The 16165-nt window shown below is 40.4% G+C and overlaps 1 protein-coding gene across 2 annotated transcripts in view; it reads left to right on the top strand.

Moving 5' to 3' along the window:
- Positions 1 to 16165, top strand: part of PCOLCE2 (procollagen C-endopeptidase enhancer 2) — a 71844-nt gene that overhangs the window by 43995 nt on the left and 11684 nt on the right. For both annotated transcript variants that reach the window (XM_065876534.1, XM_065876533.1), the window contains exons 3-5: positions 2144 to 2399; positions 9006 to 9130; positions 12096 to 12232. In XM_065876534.1, coding sequence (XP_065732606.1) covers positions 2144 to 2399; positions 9006 to 9130; positions 12096 to 12232 — 518 coding nt within the window. The remainder of the gene's footprint in view (positions 1 to 2143; positions 2400 to 9005; positions 9131 to 12095; positions 12233 to 16165) is intronic.

Genomic DNA, 16165 nt, shown 5'->3' with positions numbered 1-16165 from the left:
ATAAGTGATATCATACAGTATCTGTCTTTCTCTGTCTGACTTACTTCACTTAGCCTATTACCCTCCAAGTCCATCCATGTTGTTGCAAATAGCAACATTTCATTCTTTTTTTATGGCTGAGTAGTATTCCATTGTATTTATATATAACACATCTTCTTTATCCATTCATCTGTTGATGGACACTTAGGTTGCTTCCATATCTTGGCAATTGTAGATAATGCTGTTAAGAGCATTGGAGTGCATATATCTTTGAATTAGTGTTTAGTTTTTTTGGATATATACCCAAGAGTGGAATTGCTGGGTCATACAGTAGAAAGGACTCACTTTTTTTTTTTTTTTTTTTTGCGGTACGCGGGCCTCTCACTGTTGTGGCCTCTCCCGTTGTGGAGCACAGGCTCCGGACGTGCAAGCTCAGCGGCCATGGCTCATGGGCCCAGCTGCTCCGTGGCATGTGGGATCTTCCCGGACCGGGGCACCAACCCGCGTCCCCTGCATCAGCAGGCGGACTCTCAACCACTGCGCCACCAGGGAAGCCCGTGGCATCACATTTTGATCATTTTCTGATCATGGGATAAATAGAGATTATATGCAACAAAGCAGGACAAAAAAACAAGGCATTCTACAACAGCTATCTCCGTGAGCATGCTTAAAAATTTAATTGCATTTTTTGCTATCAGCTTCTTAGACTGTGGCTTTAGAGCTTCTGATATTCACACTTAAGATAAGCTTCCAGCAATTAGAATGCAACCATGTCAAAGCCAAAATATCCCTCTTCTTGTGACTACTCTGTTACAGCTTCTACATTGGGTGTGTATGTGGCAAAAAAGGCAAATAACACTGAAACACTTCTTCTTATTATAGGAAAAAAAATTCATGGCATTTACCAGCATGGGGAAGCCATATTTATAAGAAAGCATCTGTTGATCTTTGAGTCTGAGATAGTCTAAGATGAAGCAGTCAGTGTTGCTTGTGTTTTTTTCTTTAATCGCTGACCTTTGTCATCTGTAAGCTTTTATGGAATGAAATTCTTATTCTATTGAGTATGAAACAAAGCTGATCAAGACTTTAAACAGCTTGGATGAAGAAATTAAAATAGTGTGAACTGGGAGAGAAATGGGGCTTTTGTAAGAATCCTGCCAAATGCTTTTGTAGCCATTTTCTCTACCTATTCAGGGAACAAGGAGGGAGGAGGAGATTATGGTGAGGAAAGTCTTATGAGAAAGTGAAAACACATCTTTTTTTTTTTTTTTTTTTTTTAATTTTTGCGGTATGCGGGCCCCTCACTGTTGCGGCCTCTCCCGTTGCGGAGCACAGGCTCCGGACGCGCAGGCTCAGCGGCCATGGCTCACAGGCCCAGCCGCTCCGCGGCACGTGGGATCTTCCCGGACCGGGGCACGAACCCGTGTGCCCTGCATCGGCAGGCGGACTCGCAACCACTGCGCCACCAGGGAAGCCCGAAAACACATCTTTTTCATCAGTGTATATTGTGTTTCAAGGCTGCCTGTTATACAGAGTTTTCACCCGGAAAACAAATAAAAACTCAGCGACTTTGAAAAGAGATGATTCACCAGTTACTCAATGAACATAATCATTGTAGATATTTGATCTGGATTCTTCAGGATCCAAAGTGGATTATCTGTAAATTAACTGCACAATTGCCAAATCACCCCTTCAGTTTGAACTTCATAGAAACATTCTGTATATTGAGATCGTCCTATTGTGTTATTTGTGAAAAATGACATTTCAAATGTTGCTTTGCCAAGCACTATCTCTGAGTGCCATGGTGCTTTGAAATACGCAGATGTGCGCTAAGGTCCAATCAGGACTGGTATTCTTTGTCAGCAATGACTTATCAATTAATAAGACTGATGCAGTATTTTGCAGCTTTGTTGAGACAGACTCCCTAGGAATAAGCTCCTGTACCCCAGAGAATTGTGGAATTTGTCAAAAGAGAACAAATGCTTATCTTTCACTAGGAATGCATTATGGTAGAAAATCTTTTCTGGCCTAGTTCAGAGTTGAGGGAAGAAAAACCATCATTTTGGGTATTAAACTTTTATCTGCTTATTTTAGTAATTGGCTAGACGTGAAGATTTCAGATGTTTTCATGACACCGTTTTCCACTTGGCCCTTTTCTTGGCAGGTCCCCGAGGGAAAAGTAGTAGTTCTTAATTTCCGATTCATAGACCTGGAGAGTGACAACCTGTGTCGCTATGACTTTGTGGATGTGTACAACGGCCACCCCAATGGCCAGCGCATTGGGCGCTTCTGCGGCACGTTCCGGCCCGGAGCTCTTGTGTCCAGTGGCAACAAGATGATGGTACAGATGATTTCCGATGCCAACACAGCTGGGAATGGCTTCATGGCCATGTTCTCTGCCGCTGAACCAAATGAAAGAGGTATCGTTTCCACATAACAGCAATAATAAGGGCTCACAGTTGTTGAATGCCTCCTGTGTGTCAGGCACTGTTCTAGGCAATTTATATGGATTTACTCATTTAATCTAAAGTTTAAGAGCAATTCTTCTCAAACAGAGAGCTAATAAATACCACCAAACCATCAAGAGACCATTAAAAAGTCAGTCTTGGGTCTTCCTTGGTGGTCAGCTGGTTAAGCCTTCGCCTTCCAATGCAGGCGGTGCAGGTTCGATCCCTGGTTGGGGAGCTAAGATCCCACATGCACTGCGGCCAAAAAACCAAAACATAAAACAGATGCAGTGTAGTAACAAATTTAATAAAGACTTTAAAAATGGTCCACATCAAAAAAACAATCTTAAAAAAAAATCAGTCTTGCCAAGGGGGAGGGAGGGTCAGGGAGGGATGGACTGGGAGTTTGGGGTTAGTAGTTGCAAGCTATTACATATAGAATGGATAAACAACAAGGTCCTACTGTATAGCACAGGGAACTAGATTCAATATTCTGAGATAAACCATAAAAAAAAAAAATCAGTCTTTTTTAAAGCCATATATATTCTTATAAAAATTCAAATGTAGAAATTCATGGAGTAAAAATGTGAAGCCTGCATACAGATATACACATACAGCTATAGAAACATTTCACCCCATTGTAGTCCCCTCTTAGAAATAGCTGTGGCTGGTAGTTCCCATACCGTCTATATGCACTTACTTATATGTATGTACTTTTGCAATAGTTTTTAAAATATATAAGTAGTATCATACATTCATATTGTTTCACAACTTTTTCTTTACACTTCATACTACGAGTTGGGATCGTTCCGTGTCAGTACATGTGCGCTCCCAAGGGTAGAAACCTCTACCCTTGGAAGACAACCACAGTGGTCAACATCTGTTAAACTTACAGCCTTCCGCCTGCAGGCACTCCTAATCTTTTCTTGCTTTGGGCTATAGTGCAACATCGCTGGTTTGAGAGAGCAGCCAGAACCTTTGGGAGGAAATCCCAAAGAAGAATTGAGACACAAAAAATTTAGGTATAATCCAGCTAAATCTTTGGCTAATGGCTAAACTCTGCATATATGAGGGAGAACTCAATTGGCCTGGTACAAAAGCATCATCTGGAGGTTGAAAAAAACAGAGATTACAACTGCTGCTCGCTACCAGGGCAACAGACTTTGAGCTTGGATCTAGCCAAGTTGATTGCCTTCTAGAACAAAAGTCACTTTTTATAGGAACACAACAGAATCTAGAGACTTTATAATGTATCATTCATAATGTCCAGTATCCAATCATGTGAGGAAACCACGAAAGTGTGTCCATATTCAAGAAAAAAAGCAGTCCATAAAAACTGACCCCAAAATAACCCAGAAGTTACAGTTAGCAGAGAAGCACTTTAAAGCAGCTATTATAAATGTTTAAGGATTTAAAGGGAAATATATGTGTAAAAAATAAACAGATTGAGAATCTCAGAAAAGAAACTATATAAAAAAAGAAAATGGTAATACTAGAGCTGAAAGATACAGAACATGTAATTTTTTTTTTTTTTTGTGGTACGCAGGCCTCTCACTGTTGTGGCCTCTCCCGTTGCGGAGCACAGGCTCCGGACGCGCAGGCTCAGCGGCCGTGGCTCACAGGCCCAGCCGCTCCACGGCATGTGGGATCTTCCCAGACTGGGGTACGAACCCGTGTCCCCTGCATTGGCAGGCGGACTCTCAACCACTGCGCCACCAGGGAAGCCCCGAACACGTAATTTTTTAATTTACCTGATGGGCTTACAAGCAGACTGGAGGTAGAAGAAGAAAAAGGCAGTGGATTTGAATAGAAATGATCCAAGCTGAAGAACCAGGAGGAAAAAGATGAAAGAAAGAGAGCCTCGGAGACCAGTGAGACAATGTCAAGCGGTCTAACACATGTGTAATTTGTGTCCCAAAAGAAAAAGAGAGTGATAATAATGCAGAAAAAATATCTCAAGAAATGATGGCTTGAGGCCACCCAAATTTCGTGAAGAACATCAATTTATAGAGCCAAGAAGATCAGCAAATCCCAAATAAGATAAATAAAAATGAAGCCACACCTAGGCACATCATAATTAAATTACAGAAGTCGAAAGATAAAGAGAAAATCTTAAAATCAATTAGATAAAACCCAAATTACATACAGAAGAACAATGGTGTGAAGGATGGCTTTCTTTTAATCAGAAACAATGGAGGCCAGAAGGCAGTGGAACAGCATGTTTAAAGTGTTGGAATAAAAGTATCAACCCCGCATTCTACAGCTAGTCTTCAAAAATGAAAGTAAGTCAGAAAGAGGAAAACAAATACCGTATGCTAACACATATATATGGAATCTAAAAAAAAAAAAAAAAAGGTTCTGAAGAACCTAGGGGCAGGACAGGAATAAAGACGCAGATGTAGAGAATGGACTTGAGGACACGGGGAGGGGAAAGGGTGAGCTGGGACGAAGTGAGAGAGTGGCATGGACATGTATACACTACCAAATGTAAAATAGGTGGCTAGTGGGAAGCAGCTGCATAGCACAAGCAGATCAGCTCGGTGCTCTATGACCACCTAGAGGGGTGGGATAGGAAGGGAGGGAGGCAGGGAGACGCAAGAGGGAGGAGATATGGGGATGTATGTATATGTATAGCTGATTCACTTTGTTATACAGCAGAAACTAATGTACCATTATAATTATACTCCAATAAAGATGTTTAAAAAATAGAATAATAGTAATGGTAAAAAAAATGAAATAAAGACATTTTCAGATAAGCACCTGCATCACAAGAAGTATTTAAGGAAGTTTCTCAAGTTGAAGGGAAGTGGCCCCACAGGGTAACTCAAAGGTAATGGAAGGATTGAAGGCCACTGGAAATGGTAAATATAGAAGGCTATATTTTATTTTCTTCTCTAATTTCTTTACATGTGTCTGTTCAAAACAAAGCAAACAAAAAACTTTACCCCTCTATTGTGGCAAGCGTAATGTATGACATAATATATATGACAACAATTGAACAAAGGATGGAGGAGCAAATGGAAATATACAGTACGTGAAGAAATACACTGTTAACTCTAAATACGCTGTCCTTGGAGAACCCATTAAAACTGCAGTCCTTGGAGAAACCATTAAAAATGCACATATTTTAGCTAAAAGCCAAAAGATTAAAATAGAATACCAGAATTATTGAACAGCCCAAAGAAGGCAGGAAAGGAAGAGCAGATGGAACAAGAGAAAGGTGTGACAAAGAGAACAAAATAGTAATTGGCACACTGTCCAAACATGTCAATAAATACATTAAAGGTAGAGGATTAAATACTCTAATTAGAAGACAGTAATTATTAGAATGGGTTCAAAAGCACAGCCCAACCGTAATTGTCTAAAAGAAAGCACTAGAAATACAAAGACAAAATAGGTTCAACATAAAAGGATGGAAAAATACATACCATGCAAACTGCATTAAAATCAAAACTAATGCTTATAAAAGGCAATGTTACAAAGATGAATAGGCAACCTACAGAATAGGAGCAAATATTTGCAAAACTACCTCATAAAGGATTTGTATTCAAACTATATAAAGAACTCAACAGTACAAAGATAAAGATCCCCATGAATATAAAAATGGGCAAATACTTGAACAGATACTATCCAGAAGATATATGAATGACTCATAAGTACATGAAAAACTGTTCAGTGTCATTAGTTAACACGGAAATGCAAATTAAAACCACAATGAGATACCACTGTGGTTTTACATACCAACCGGGTTGGCTAAAACAACTGACCGCACTAAATGGTGGCAAGGATGTGATGCAACCAAAGTGCTCATCCCTTGAGAGGTAAAAAATGCTACAACCGCTTGGGGAAAAAATTTTGGTAGTTTCTTATGAAGTTAAACATCTACATCTACTCTTGGCCCAGCAATTGCATTCCTGGATATTTATGCAAGAGAAATGAAAATACATGTCCCCAAAGAGATGTATACAAAAATGTTCATAGCAGCGTTATTCGCAGAAGCCCAGACTGGAAGCAAGCCAAGTGAATATCAGCAGGAGAATACGTGAACAAACTCTGGTTTCCACACCCCAGAATACTACTTAGCAACGTCAGGGAACAAACTACTAATACACACAGCAACATGAATGTATCTCGGAAATTGTACGAAGCAAGAGAAGTCAGACACAGAAGAGGACACACCGTATAATTCATGTATGTGAAGCTCTAGAATAAAACTCATCTAAGGTGAAATTTTTTAGAAAAATGGCGAGAAGAGCCAGCAGACTGACTGACAAGGGATACAGGAATTTTGTGGGAAATGATTCTATTATAATCATAGGAGTGTGGCTCCCACGGGCAGATTCATTTTTCAAATTTTTACAGCTAAGACTTGTGCATTTCAGAGTATTGAATTTACCTCCCCCAAACCTGTAAAATGATAATAATAATAATAATGCAGGTGGTGAGCATTGGGTAGTGACATTGATAGAATAGTAAAATGATGATAATCGTTGAAATTGGATGATGCATACATAGAGATTCATTACATTGTTCTGTTTACTTTGTATATGCTTGAAATTTTCCATGAATTAAAAGTTACAGATGGACTTCCCTGGTGGTGCAGTGGTTAAGAATCCGCCTGCCAATGCAGGGGACACGGGTTCGAGCCCTGGTCCGGGAAGATCCCACATGCTGCGGAGCAACTAAGCCCGTGCACCACAACTACTGAGCCTAGGCTCTAGAGCCCGTGCGCCACAACTACTGAGCCCACTTGCCACAACTACCAAAGCCCTCATGCCTAGAGCCTGCGCACCGCAACGAAGAGTAGCCCCCGTTCGCCACAACTAGAGAAAGCCCCTGTGCACCAACGGGGACCCAACACAGCCAAAAATAAATAAATAAATATATATTTTTAAAAAGTTACAGAAATTACTCCAGGCTCAATTTTTATAACACATTGTCTTAAATTTAGAGACTTCCTTTAAGAATGATTAGCTTCTGTGTCACAGAAATATTTTTATTAAAGTATATTAATTCCTTTCAGTGTTTCTTTGTTAGTTAAGTCCCAGTAAAATTAAATGTAAAACTTGTATTAAAATGTCTTTCTAAAATTATTTCTGTGAACCTTTTTGTATTCGGTTGACCAAAAAGTTCATTTGGTTTTTTCCGTAAGATGCTACAGGAAAAACTCAAACGAACTTTTTGGCCAACCCAATACATATGCATAGAGATTGGTCTGAAATGATGTTTGTCACATGTTCGTTGTGGTTAGTGGGATTTGAGGTAATCTTACCCCGCATTTAATTTTAATTTTTTTCCCCCCACCAATGAAGAAACAGCTTTACTAGGAGTCTAGGCGTATTGGGGAAACCCAGTTCAGTCCCAGAGAAGTGAGGCTAATATCGGCACAGAGCAGGAATCTAACACTGCAGAATTTTCTCTTGAAGACCAAGTGTGAAACTAAACCTCCATCTTAATATCCTAACAATCAGAAGTGCTGCTGAGTTTAGCTGTGGTGAAACTTCTGGAAGCTCCTAGTGAAATAATGAGACTTGTGCATAAAGGGAGAACCTCCAGCACTGCTGAGTCTGAGCTCTACATGAGGTTATGGGTCTGGGGTGGAAGGAGTAGAGGAAAAGGTAAGGGGATGGTCTCATCCCACACAAGGCCATCTCAGTGTGCAGTGAGGGAGGAACCAGGGGTTTGGGGACAGAGGGCAGCAGAGGGACACTGGCTGACGAAGCACAGTCCCTGTCATAACGCACAGGGCCTGTGCTGTCTGGTGTGAGGGCACCTCCAGCAGGTCCTGGCAACACCCGGCGGCACCCCTTCCTGAGGCCCTCGGGAGAGAGCCTTCCTGGTTCTGTTCTGAGTTCATCCAGAGCAGAACTGCTCATGCCTGATGGCAGGTCCAGGGTCATGGGTAGCTGCGCGGGATGGAGCGGCCCCCCCGTGACACCTATACCTGTTAGTCCAGGAGACTTTTCTGGAGCAGTCACTTTCTCAGACCAAGAGGGAGCTTGCCCAACACAGGCCCAATCTAGAAATCACTCCCACCTTCTTTAATGCTTTTCTGTATTGCTGAAAATTTATAAACATGTATTGTTTTTACAAACAAAATTCTTAAAAATTGTGAAAGATGTATAGTATAAAAAGTTTTCTAGGAATGAGTGTTGTCTGTAACAGCTAATTCAGATTTTGTCTGTGGACGTGGACAAAAATAGTATTAGTAAATAATACCCCTGCCTTGAGAGTTCTAATGAGCCTGCATGATTTCTGAATGAGTGCATGCCCAAATGTTTTGTCTCGTCCAAAAAATGGGAAAAAGGAAGGAAGCTATGGCCCTGATTTCATTCCTTCTCTCTCTTGTGCTGATATGATATGTCAGTTAACCTAGAGATCATTCTGTGTGTGTGTATGTGTGTGTGTGTGTGTTAGGGAGGGGGGTGGGTTTAGAGGAGACTAACCATTTTTTTAAGAGAAAATTTAAAAGCATCTGCCATTGTCTTTATTATAGTATCAATATTCCAAATTCCTAATTTCCCCATGGTTGCATTGCCATAAACTTGGATTTTCTTTTTTCGTTTTTAATAACTTCAGGGGATCAGTATTGTGGAGGACTCCTTGAAAGACCTTCCGGCTCTTTTAAAACCCCCAACTGGCCAGACCGTGATTACCCTGCAGGAGTCACTTGTGTGTGGCACATTGTAGCCCCAAAGAATCAGGTGAGATTCCCTGAAAACATGAAGAAAGTATGCATGTGTGAATTAGTGTGAACTGTTAAAGGTACAGGGTGAGGAAGACCCCCTGGACACAGTATTTCTTCACGCAAAGGCCCAGGTTAAAATTGCCTTTGTGCCATTTGACTTGTAAAGTCACGGATTTAATTTCCTATTATAGAATTGTAATTTTCAAAACAGGTTTTGAAATACAAATGGTCTGCAAATTCCACATGAGATTGTTTAACCCCGTGGAAGATGTTGTAAGCATGGGGTTATAAGCAGCAGTGACAAACCGTAGGAGCATAACAAATCCCCAAGTACATGTACGCTTCAGGTTACCATTTGCTCACAGAGCATTATGTCCTGATAATGGCCCTCTTAGAGACCAAATCAGAAACAGCCTGAATGCTTCACTTCAACAAAGCCAATGCAAGCATACCACATCATCTTTTCTAAGAACATCTTTTCTAAGAATGGTCTGATGAGAAAACTGGTGGTGTGTGTTTTGTTTTTTTTTTTTTTGGTTGCTGTTTAAAATAAAATTTGTGTAGGTTCCCCACAAATAACTTTATTCATTGCTCGAAAACAATCAACAGAGAAGTTTTCCATTGTTTATTAGTATGTAGTTATATGAATTTTTACCCTTTTTGGGGCCCACTTTCAGATATTAATCGCAGGGTTGAACTTAGCATGAGAATAGACCAAGCTTACATTGTGGAATTCTGAAAATAACTTTTAAAAAAATTGTGATTATTACAAAACATTATAGACTTAAATCAAAACACTGTATGGTAAGCATTACAATACTGTTAAAAACACTTTTCTAAATTGATCTTTTGTATGGCTTACACAAATATTATTTGACATATATTCATTTCTTTAGTGGAAAATTACTCAGGTAAATATACCCTGCAAGTTAGTGATTTGAGTACACACACACACACACACACACACACACTTCACACACTTTGATCATAATCCTAAAATTCAGTTTTATTTTTAAGATGAAAAATATGTTCATTTATTTGATAATGAAAGATTCTATAGATCTATTAAACATTTTATAGTTTAAAATAAATTTAAAAATTAAATTTCTCAAACATTTAAGCCATTATGTAACTCTTGAGATAGTACTGATCATTTTTCTCTCTGTGTCATTTGTAAATATGTTAGATTTTTTTTTTTTTTTTTTTTTTGCTTGATAGATATTTTTTATTTATTTATTTTTTAAACATCTTTATTGGGGTATAATTGCTTTACAATGGTGTGTTAGTTTCTGCTTTATAACAAAGTGAATCAGCTATACATATACATATGTTCCCATATGTCTTCCCTCTTGCGTCTCCCTCCCTCAATATGTTAGATTAAATAATTTGAATTTAATTATACTCACAGATTACAATTTAGCATTTTTTCCATTGTTTTTCTCTTGGATTATTTAAATTTGGGTTTTATCTTTTTATATGACTTTTGGCTTCAGCCAGCTGAGTTTTTAATCATGGTGCCTGAAATCACTGGAAACTGTCCAAATGAGAAAAATAATATGAGAAAGTTAAGTCCTAAGTAATTTCTATGTAAATCTATGGGCATTTTCTTCTATTAAAGACTTACTTTTTAAAAAATCATAACTTTCCCCTTTCCCCTTCTATTTATTTACTTATTTTTATTTTCTCTTCAAAAGTTCTGTGACTATTTTCTAAGTAGAAAAAGTTCAGCCAATTTTTTAATAACCTAGAACACATTTTATTACTAACCGCTGAGGAGTTACAGGACCCAAAGAGGAAATATTTTAATATAACTTAAAGCAGTGTTAAGTATGAATAAGCAATTATTCACCCATCACTGGTGCTGACTTTTTAAAAGTGAATAAATATGTAGATAAGTGGCAGTGATGTTCAAAGCCACATTTTACCTCTGTGTCTCTCTGTGGTGCCATTGCTGTTATCACCTTCACCCACATTACTGTGTCTAAGTCTTTGCTAGCTAACAACTAGTAACAGTGTGCCTGCCCTAACAGGAGTTAATGCCTATTATATTCCATAAGCAGCAAGGAGGGTTGCCTGCCCACCTGCCATCCAGCAAGAGTGGGGACCAGCTCTCTGGGTGCCATGGGTATTTATGAACCCCGTGAGACTTCCTCTGATTCACAGGTTGGAGGGAGTCTTGAAAAATCTGCTTATGAGGGGAATGATTGCTCTTACATCAGAACTTCTTATTGATTCGAATAATTTAGGACACTATTACTGGTACCAGTGCAAAAAAAAATTAAGAAATACTTCAGAAATCTAACACTGACTTTGTGTATCCATGCTTCTATGCAACCTCTTCAAAAATCAACCAGATCACCAAGTAGACTGTGTTTGGCAGGCACAGTTTTCAAACATACTTCCAGAAGACATCATAGTCAGTTCCCACTTCCCTGAACCTCTGGTCCTAAAGAATTTGACTTCTTTACATGTGGTGGGAATGTGAGTCTCCTTTTCTTGAAAGGGGAACTGTTGTGTCCACGCATCTCACGCACCCCAACACACACTACTGTAGGGGACATTGTAGATAATATTTTTATTTCTATTAGTTTTCCTCTAGAGAAGAATGAAGTTGGTGTATAGCCCCGCTTCCCACTCCAACACAAGCCCAATTTAAGTCTTAACATAGGTTTCTGGGGTTATATAGTGTTTTTATACTTTCTTAGCTGTAAGTGAACAGAGTTCCCACGTTTAAGATCCTAATTAGGATTGATTTGGGCTTGAGATGGTCTTTTGGAATGATTAAAAATGAAAGCAAAAGAATACCACAATTTTGATAACTAATAAGTATGTAAACACTAAGAAAAAATTCAAACACAGTGAATAAATTTTTTTAAGAAGGAAAATCGTGGTACCCTACAAATCTGGGGAGAGGAAGAATTCTGTTTGAGGTTGTTCCACACTGCTCCTCTGACACTTCTAATGTTGTGCTTTCACTAAAGCTTATAGAATTAAAGTTTGAGAAGTTTGATGTTGAGCGTGATAACTACTGCCGGTACGATTATGTGGCCGTGTTTAACGGCGGGGAGATCAATGACGCTGAAAGAATTGGGAAGTATTGTGGCGACAGCCCCCCTGCGTGAGTAGCACCTGTTTTATTTCATTAATATTTTAGGAGTTCTAAACTTGTTTCTTATTAAATTGCCCAATTATACTGTATTTTCTGGAAGATTTTGTGGTGTCGTTTTGTTCTCAAATTCTTGGGTTCCATGGCAGTGGAGTCCCGTACATCATCAACACAAAGAGCAGCCAACCCAGAGAGCGAGGCAACATTAGCAAGAGTGTAGAGAGGGCTCGGCAGGCAGCCAAACAGATAAACCGAAGTAGAGTTGGTGATGCCCCTGGGGCAGATGCTGAGCCAGAGACCTGACCTGGATACCTCACTGCCCTGCAAGTGGGGAGCTGAAGCATCAGAGTGGAATGAGGAAAATTCTGAGCAAAAACTAGGGAGCTGATTATTGGGAATCCAGACGAGGAAACCTGGAAGCTTATGACAGATCCAGGTGATTTTACCTGTCCTGGACTTTGGGGGCTTTACGCCGCCTCGCATTGTTGCTCAAATTCTTGCTGAGTGAGCCTGGAAGGTACTGTGTATTTATCAGCAAATATTTATGGAGCTAAGAGCTCTGCCACTTACTAGATGCATGACATTGGGCAAGTTACTTAACGCCTCTGTGCTGTATTTTGGTGCAACACATGACTGTTTTGGTGCAAGATATTTCACACTGTCACATACAGTACTAGGAAAAGTGGCAATGACATTGCTACAGCTTGCCGGCAAAGTCACCACTGTGCCAATTTAAACAGCCTTTCTTATTCTGTTGCTTCAACATAATTAGAATATCTGCATCACTTGATCTTACATGCATTTCTATGATTTCCCATAGACACATCTGAGTTAAAGCAAGGTACTTTGCGGTTTAAATTCATTTATATTTATTATGTTTGATAATAGTAAGCATTTTTGATGTGGATTTTACAGTCCAGCTGTAAAATGTACATGGCATTGCTAGGGGAGGGGACAAAACTAAGACAGTTTTGAAGGAGAAGGAACCGGCAGGAGGATTTGACCAACCATGGTGGAGCCGGGTCAGAAAGCTGTTGTAATTAAGACAGTGTGGTTTTAACAGAGAGGTAGAAAATTTGACTAATGAAAACACCAAAGAGAGGCCAGAAACACATCCACATGTCTCTGCAGATGAGACGTATCCCAGAGGCACACAGATCAGCAGGTAAAGGATGACCCTATTGAAGAATGAGGCAGGGACAACTTTTGCTTCTATGGTAAAAATGAATTGTATTCATATCTAATAGCACACAAACGTCAATTACAGATGGATTGGGAACTGAAATGAGAATTTCTGCTCATCAAAATACACCTTAAAGAGAGGGAAAAGAGAAGGCACAAAATGGAAACAGATATTTGTAAAATATTTGATATATTTGACAAAGACCTAGGTCTAGGTTCCAAAACATATCAAGAAATCCTTAAAAATTATTAAGAAAAAGATAACAACTCAGAAAAAATGGACAAAAGACATGAAAAGGCATTCCCCAAAGAAGAAAGCTGAACAGTGAATAAATCTTTGACAAGAATGTAAATTGGTACAATCACTTTGGAAATCAGTTTGGCAATATCTAATAAAATTGAAAATAAGGACTTCCCTAGTAGCACAGTGGTTAAGAATCCACCTGCCAATGCAGGGGACACGGGTTTGATCCCTGGTCCGGGAAGATTCCACATGCCGCGAGCAACTAAGCCCATGAGCCACAACTACTGAGCTGGTGAGCCACAACTACTGAAGCCCGCGCGCCTAGAGCCCGTGCTCCGCAACAAGAGAAGCCGCCAGAGTGAGAAGCCCGCGCACCGCAACAAAGAGTAGCCCCCACTGGACACAACTAGAGAAAGCCTGTGTACAGCAACGAAGACCCAACGCAGCCAAAAATAAATAAACAATTTTTTAAAAATTTTTATTTATTTTATTTTTGGCTGCGTTGGGTCTTCATTTCTGTGCGAGGGCTTTTCTCTAGTTGGGGCAAGCGGGGGCCACTCTTCATTGCAGTGCGCGGGCCTCTCACTATCGCGGCCTCTCTTGTTGTGGAGCACAGGCTCCAGACGCACAGGCTCAGTAGTTGTGGTTCATGGGCCTAGTTGCTCCGTGGCATGTGGGATCTTCCCAGACCAGGGCTTGAACCCGTGTCCCCTGCATTGGCAGGCAGATTCTCAACCACTGTACCACCAGGGAAGCCCAATAAACAATTTTTTTAAAAAATTTGAAAATGAGCTTGTATCCTCTGACCTGGTACAGAGCATATACCCTACTCTTCTCGTGGACAGTTTTTTCCTTCTGCATCACAAGACATATACCGGAATGTTCTCATTAATATTATTTGTACTGGGGGCAGAGTAAACAGCACAATGTTTATCAACAAGAGAACAGTTCGATTCTGTTATAGTTCACACTATACAGCCCTGAGCACAGTGGATGAATCTCAGTTACAATGTTGAGGGTGAAAAAAATAACAGAAAAAGACACACTATATTCTTTCATTTATATCAAGTTTAAAAAAATGCAAACCTATAGAATATATGGTTTCACGATGCATATGTATGAGTAAATCTATAGACAAAAGGAAAGGAGAAGCACAAAACTCAGGGCGGGTGGGGGCAATGGGGATATCACTTCAGCATCCCTGTGCCTGGTTCAAATCAGTATCGATACCACTGGATTCAGTTCAGAAACATTTACTATATATACCCCAGCCGCGTGGCAGACACGATGCTAGGGACCTCGAACACAAAGATAAAATAAAAGATACAGAGGTAAGTAGTGGGAAGGACAAAAACAAGGCAGATAGGTAAACTGGCAACGGAATGTCCTGGTGGATTTCTGACAAGGAGTCCTTTGGTCCAGTCGGGACAAATGGTGGGAGGTCAGGGGAGGTTTGGGAAAAGAGATTATGCCTGTTGAAGCTGAGTCTTGAAGTAAGAGTGAGAGTTAGAGGCAGAACTTAGGACACACTCATTCCAAGCAGAGGGGACTCCGTTATTGAAGATCCACAGGGGAGATCTATGCTATTCTGGAGCCTGAACCTTGAGTGGGCGCCCAGAGGGCAAGGAGGCGGAGAGTGGAGCTGGGTTCCACGTCCTGCAGACATGGGGACTCTCGAAGTGCAGTTAGGGGAAGTGACAGGACCGGTGCTTCTAGAACGCCCGCCGTAGACAAGAGGAGCAGGGAGCTGGCAAGGAGGCTGTAGCAGTGGTCCCGGTAAAGCTGAGGTGGTAGGGAAGGGTGGTAGAGATGAAGAGGAGGTGGATCAAGGAATATTTAGGAGGCAAAACTGGCAGGACTTGGTGGCTGGTTGGCTGTAGTGATTGATGAAGAGGAAGGCTGTGGATGACAAGGCAGAGACAGCTCACAGAGCCGGCTCTATAAGACACCGGTCAGCATCCTCAGTCCATCCTGGGGTTTGCCAGTGGGGAGTGGGTCCAAGTGAGATGCCCCCTTGCCTTCCTGGCGGTTTGTAACAATTTGCAGATGCAGCACTCTGCCCTCAGCACCTTCATGGCACTGTGACTCCGTCGCATCCACACTAAGGCTCAGTAGCGGCATATCTTTGTTACTAAAATACTCTTCCTTGAGAAAATTCAGCTTCCAATGTCGTGCTTCCAAGATGAGTTCATAGAAAAGGCAGTGAATGATCACTATGATTATAACATCATGCCTAGAAGGCTGACCTGGTTGGATCTTAAGGTTTTCTTTGCTGCTTATAAGAAGTGCTTTTTGTAATTTTATCATCTAAACAAGATTAACGTGTCTTATTTGTACTTGTAGTTGAGAACTGTGTTTCCTGCACACTGTATTTGTTCAATGGAATGTGTTTTCAAAAGCAAGATAAAATATTTCTGTTCCAGGCTTGATTCTTAGAAGCATTATTTAAATGACCGTGGTCACTTTTGTGACTGGAACTCTAAATGTGGGTCACAGAGCTTGCTCTTAGGTTTGTCTCG

Source organism: Phocoena phocoena, chromosome 4 (assembly GCF_963924675.1).
Source record: "Phocoena phocoena chromosome 4, mPhoPho1.1, whole genome shotgun sequence".
Classification (NCBI taxonomy): Eukaryota; Metazoa; Chordata; class Mammalia; order Artiodactyla; family Phocoenidae; genus Phocoena; species Phocoena phocoena.
The sequence above is the reverse complement of the archived record's forward strand: the minus strand, read 5'-3'. Positions and strand labels throughout refer to the sequence as shown.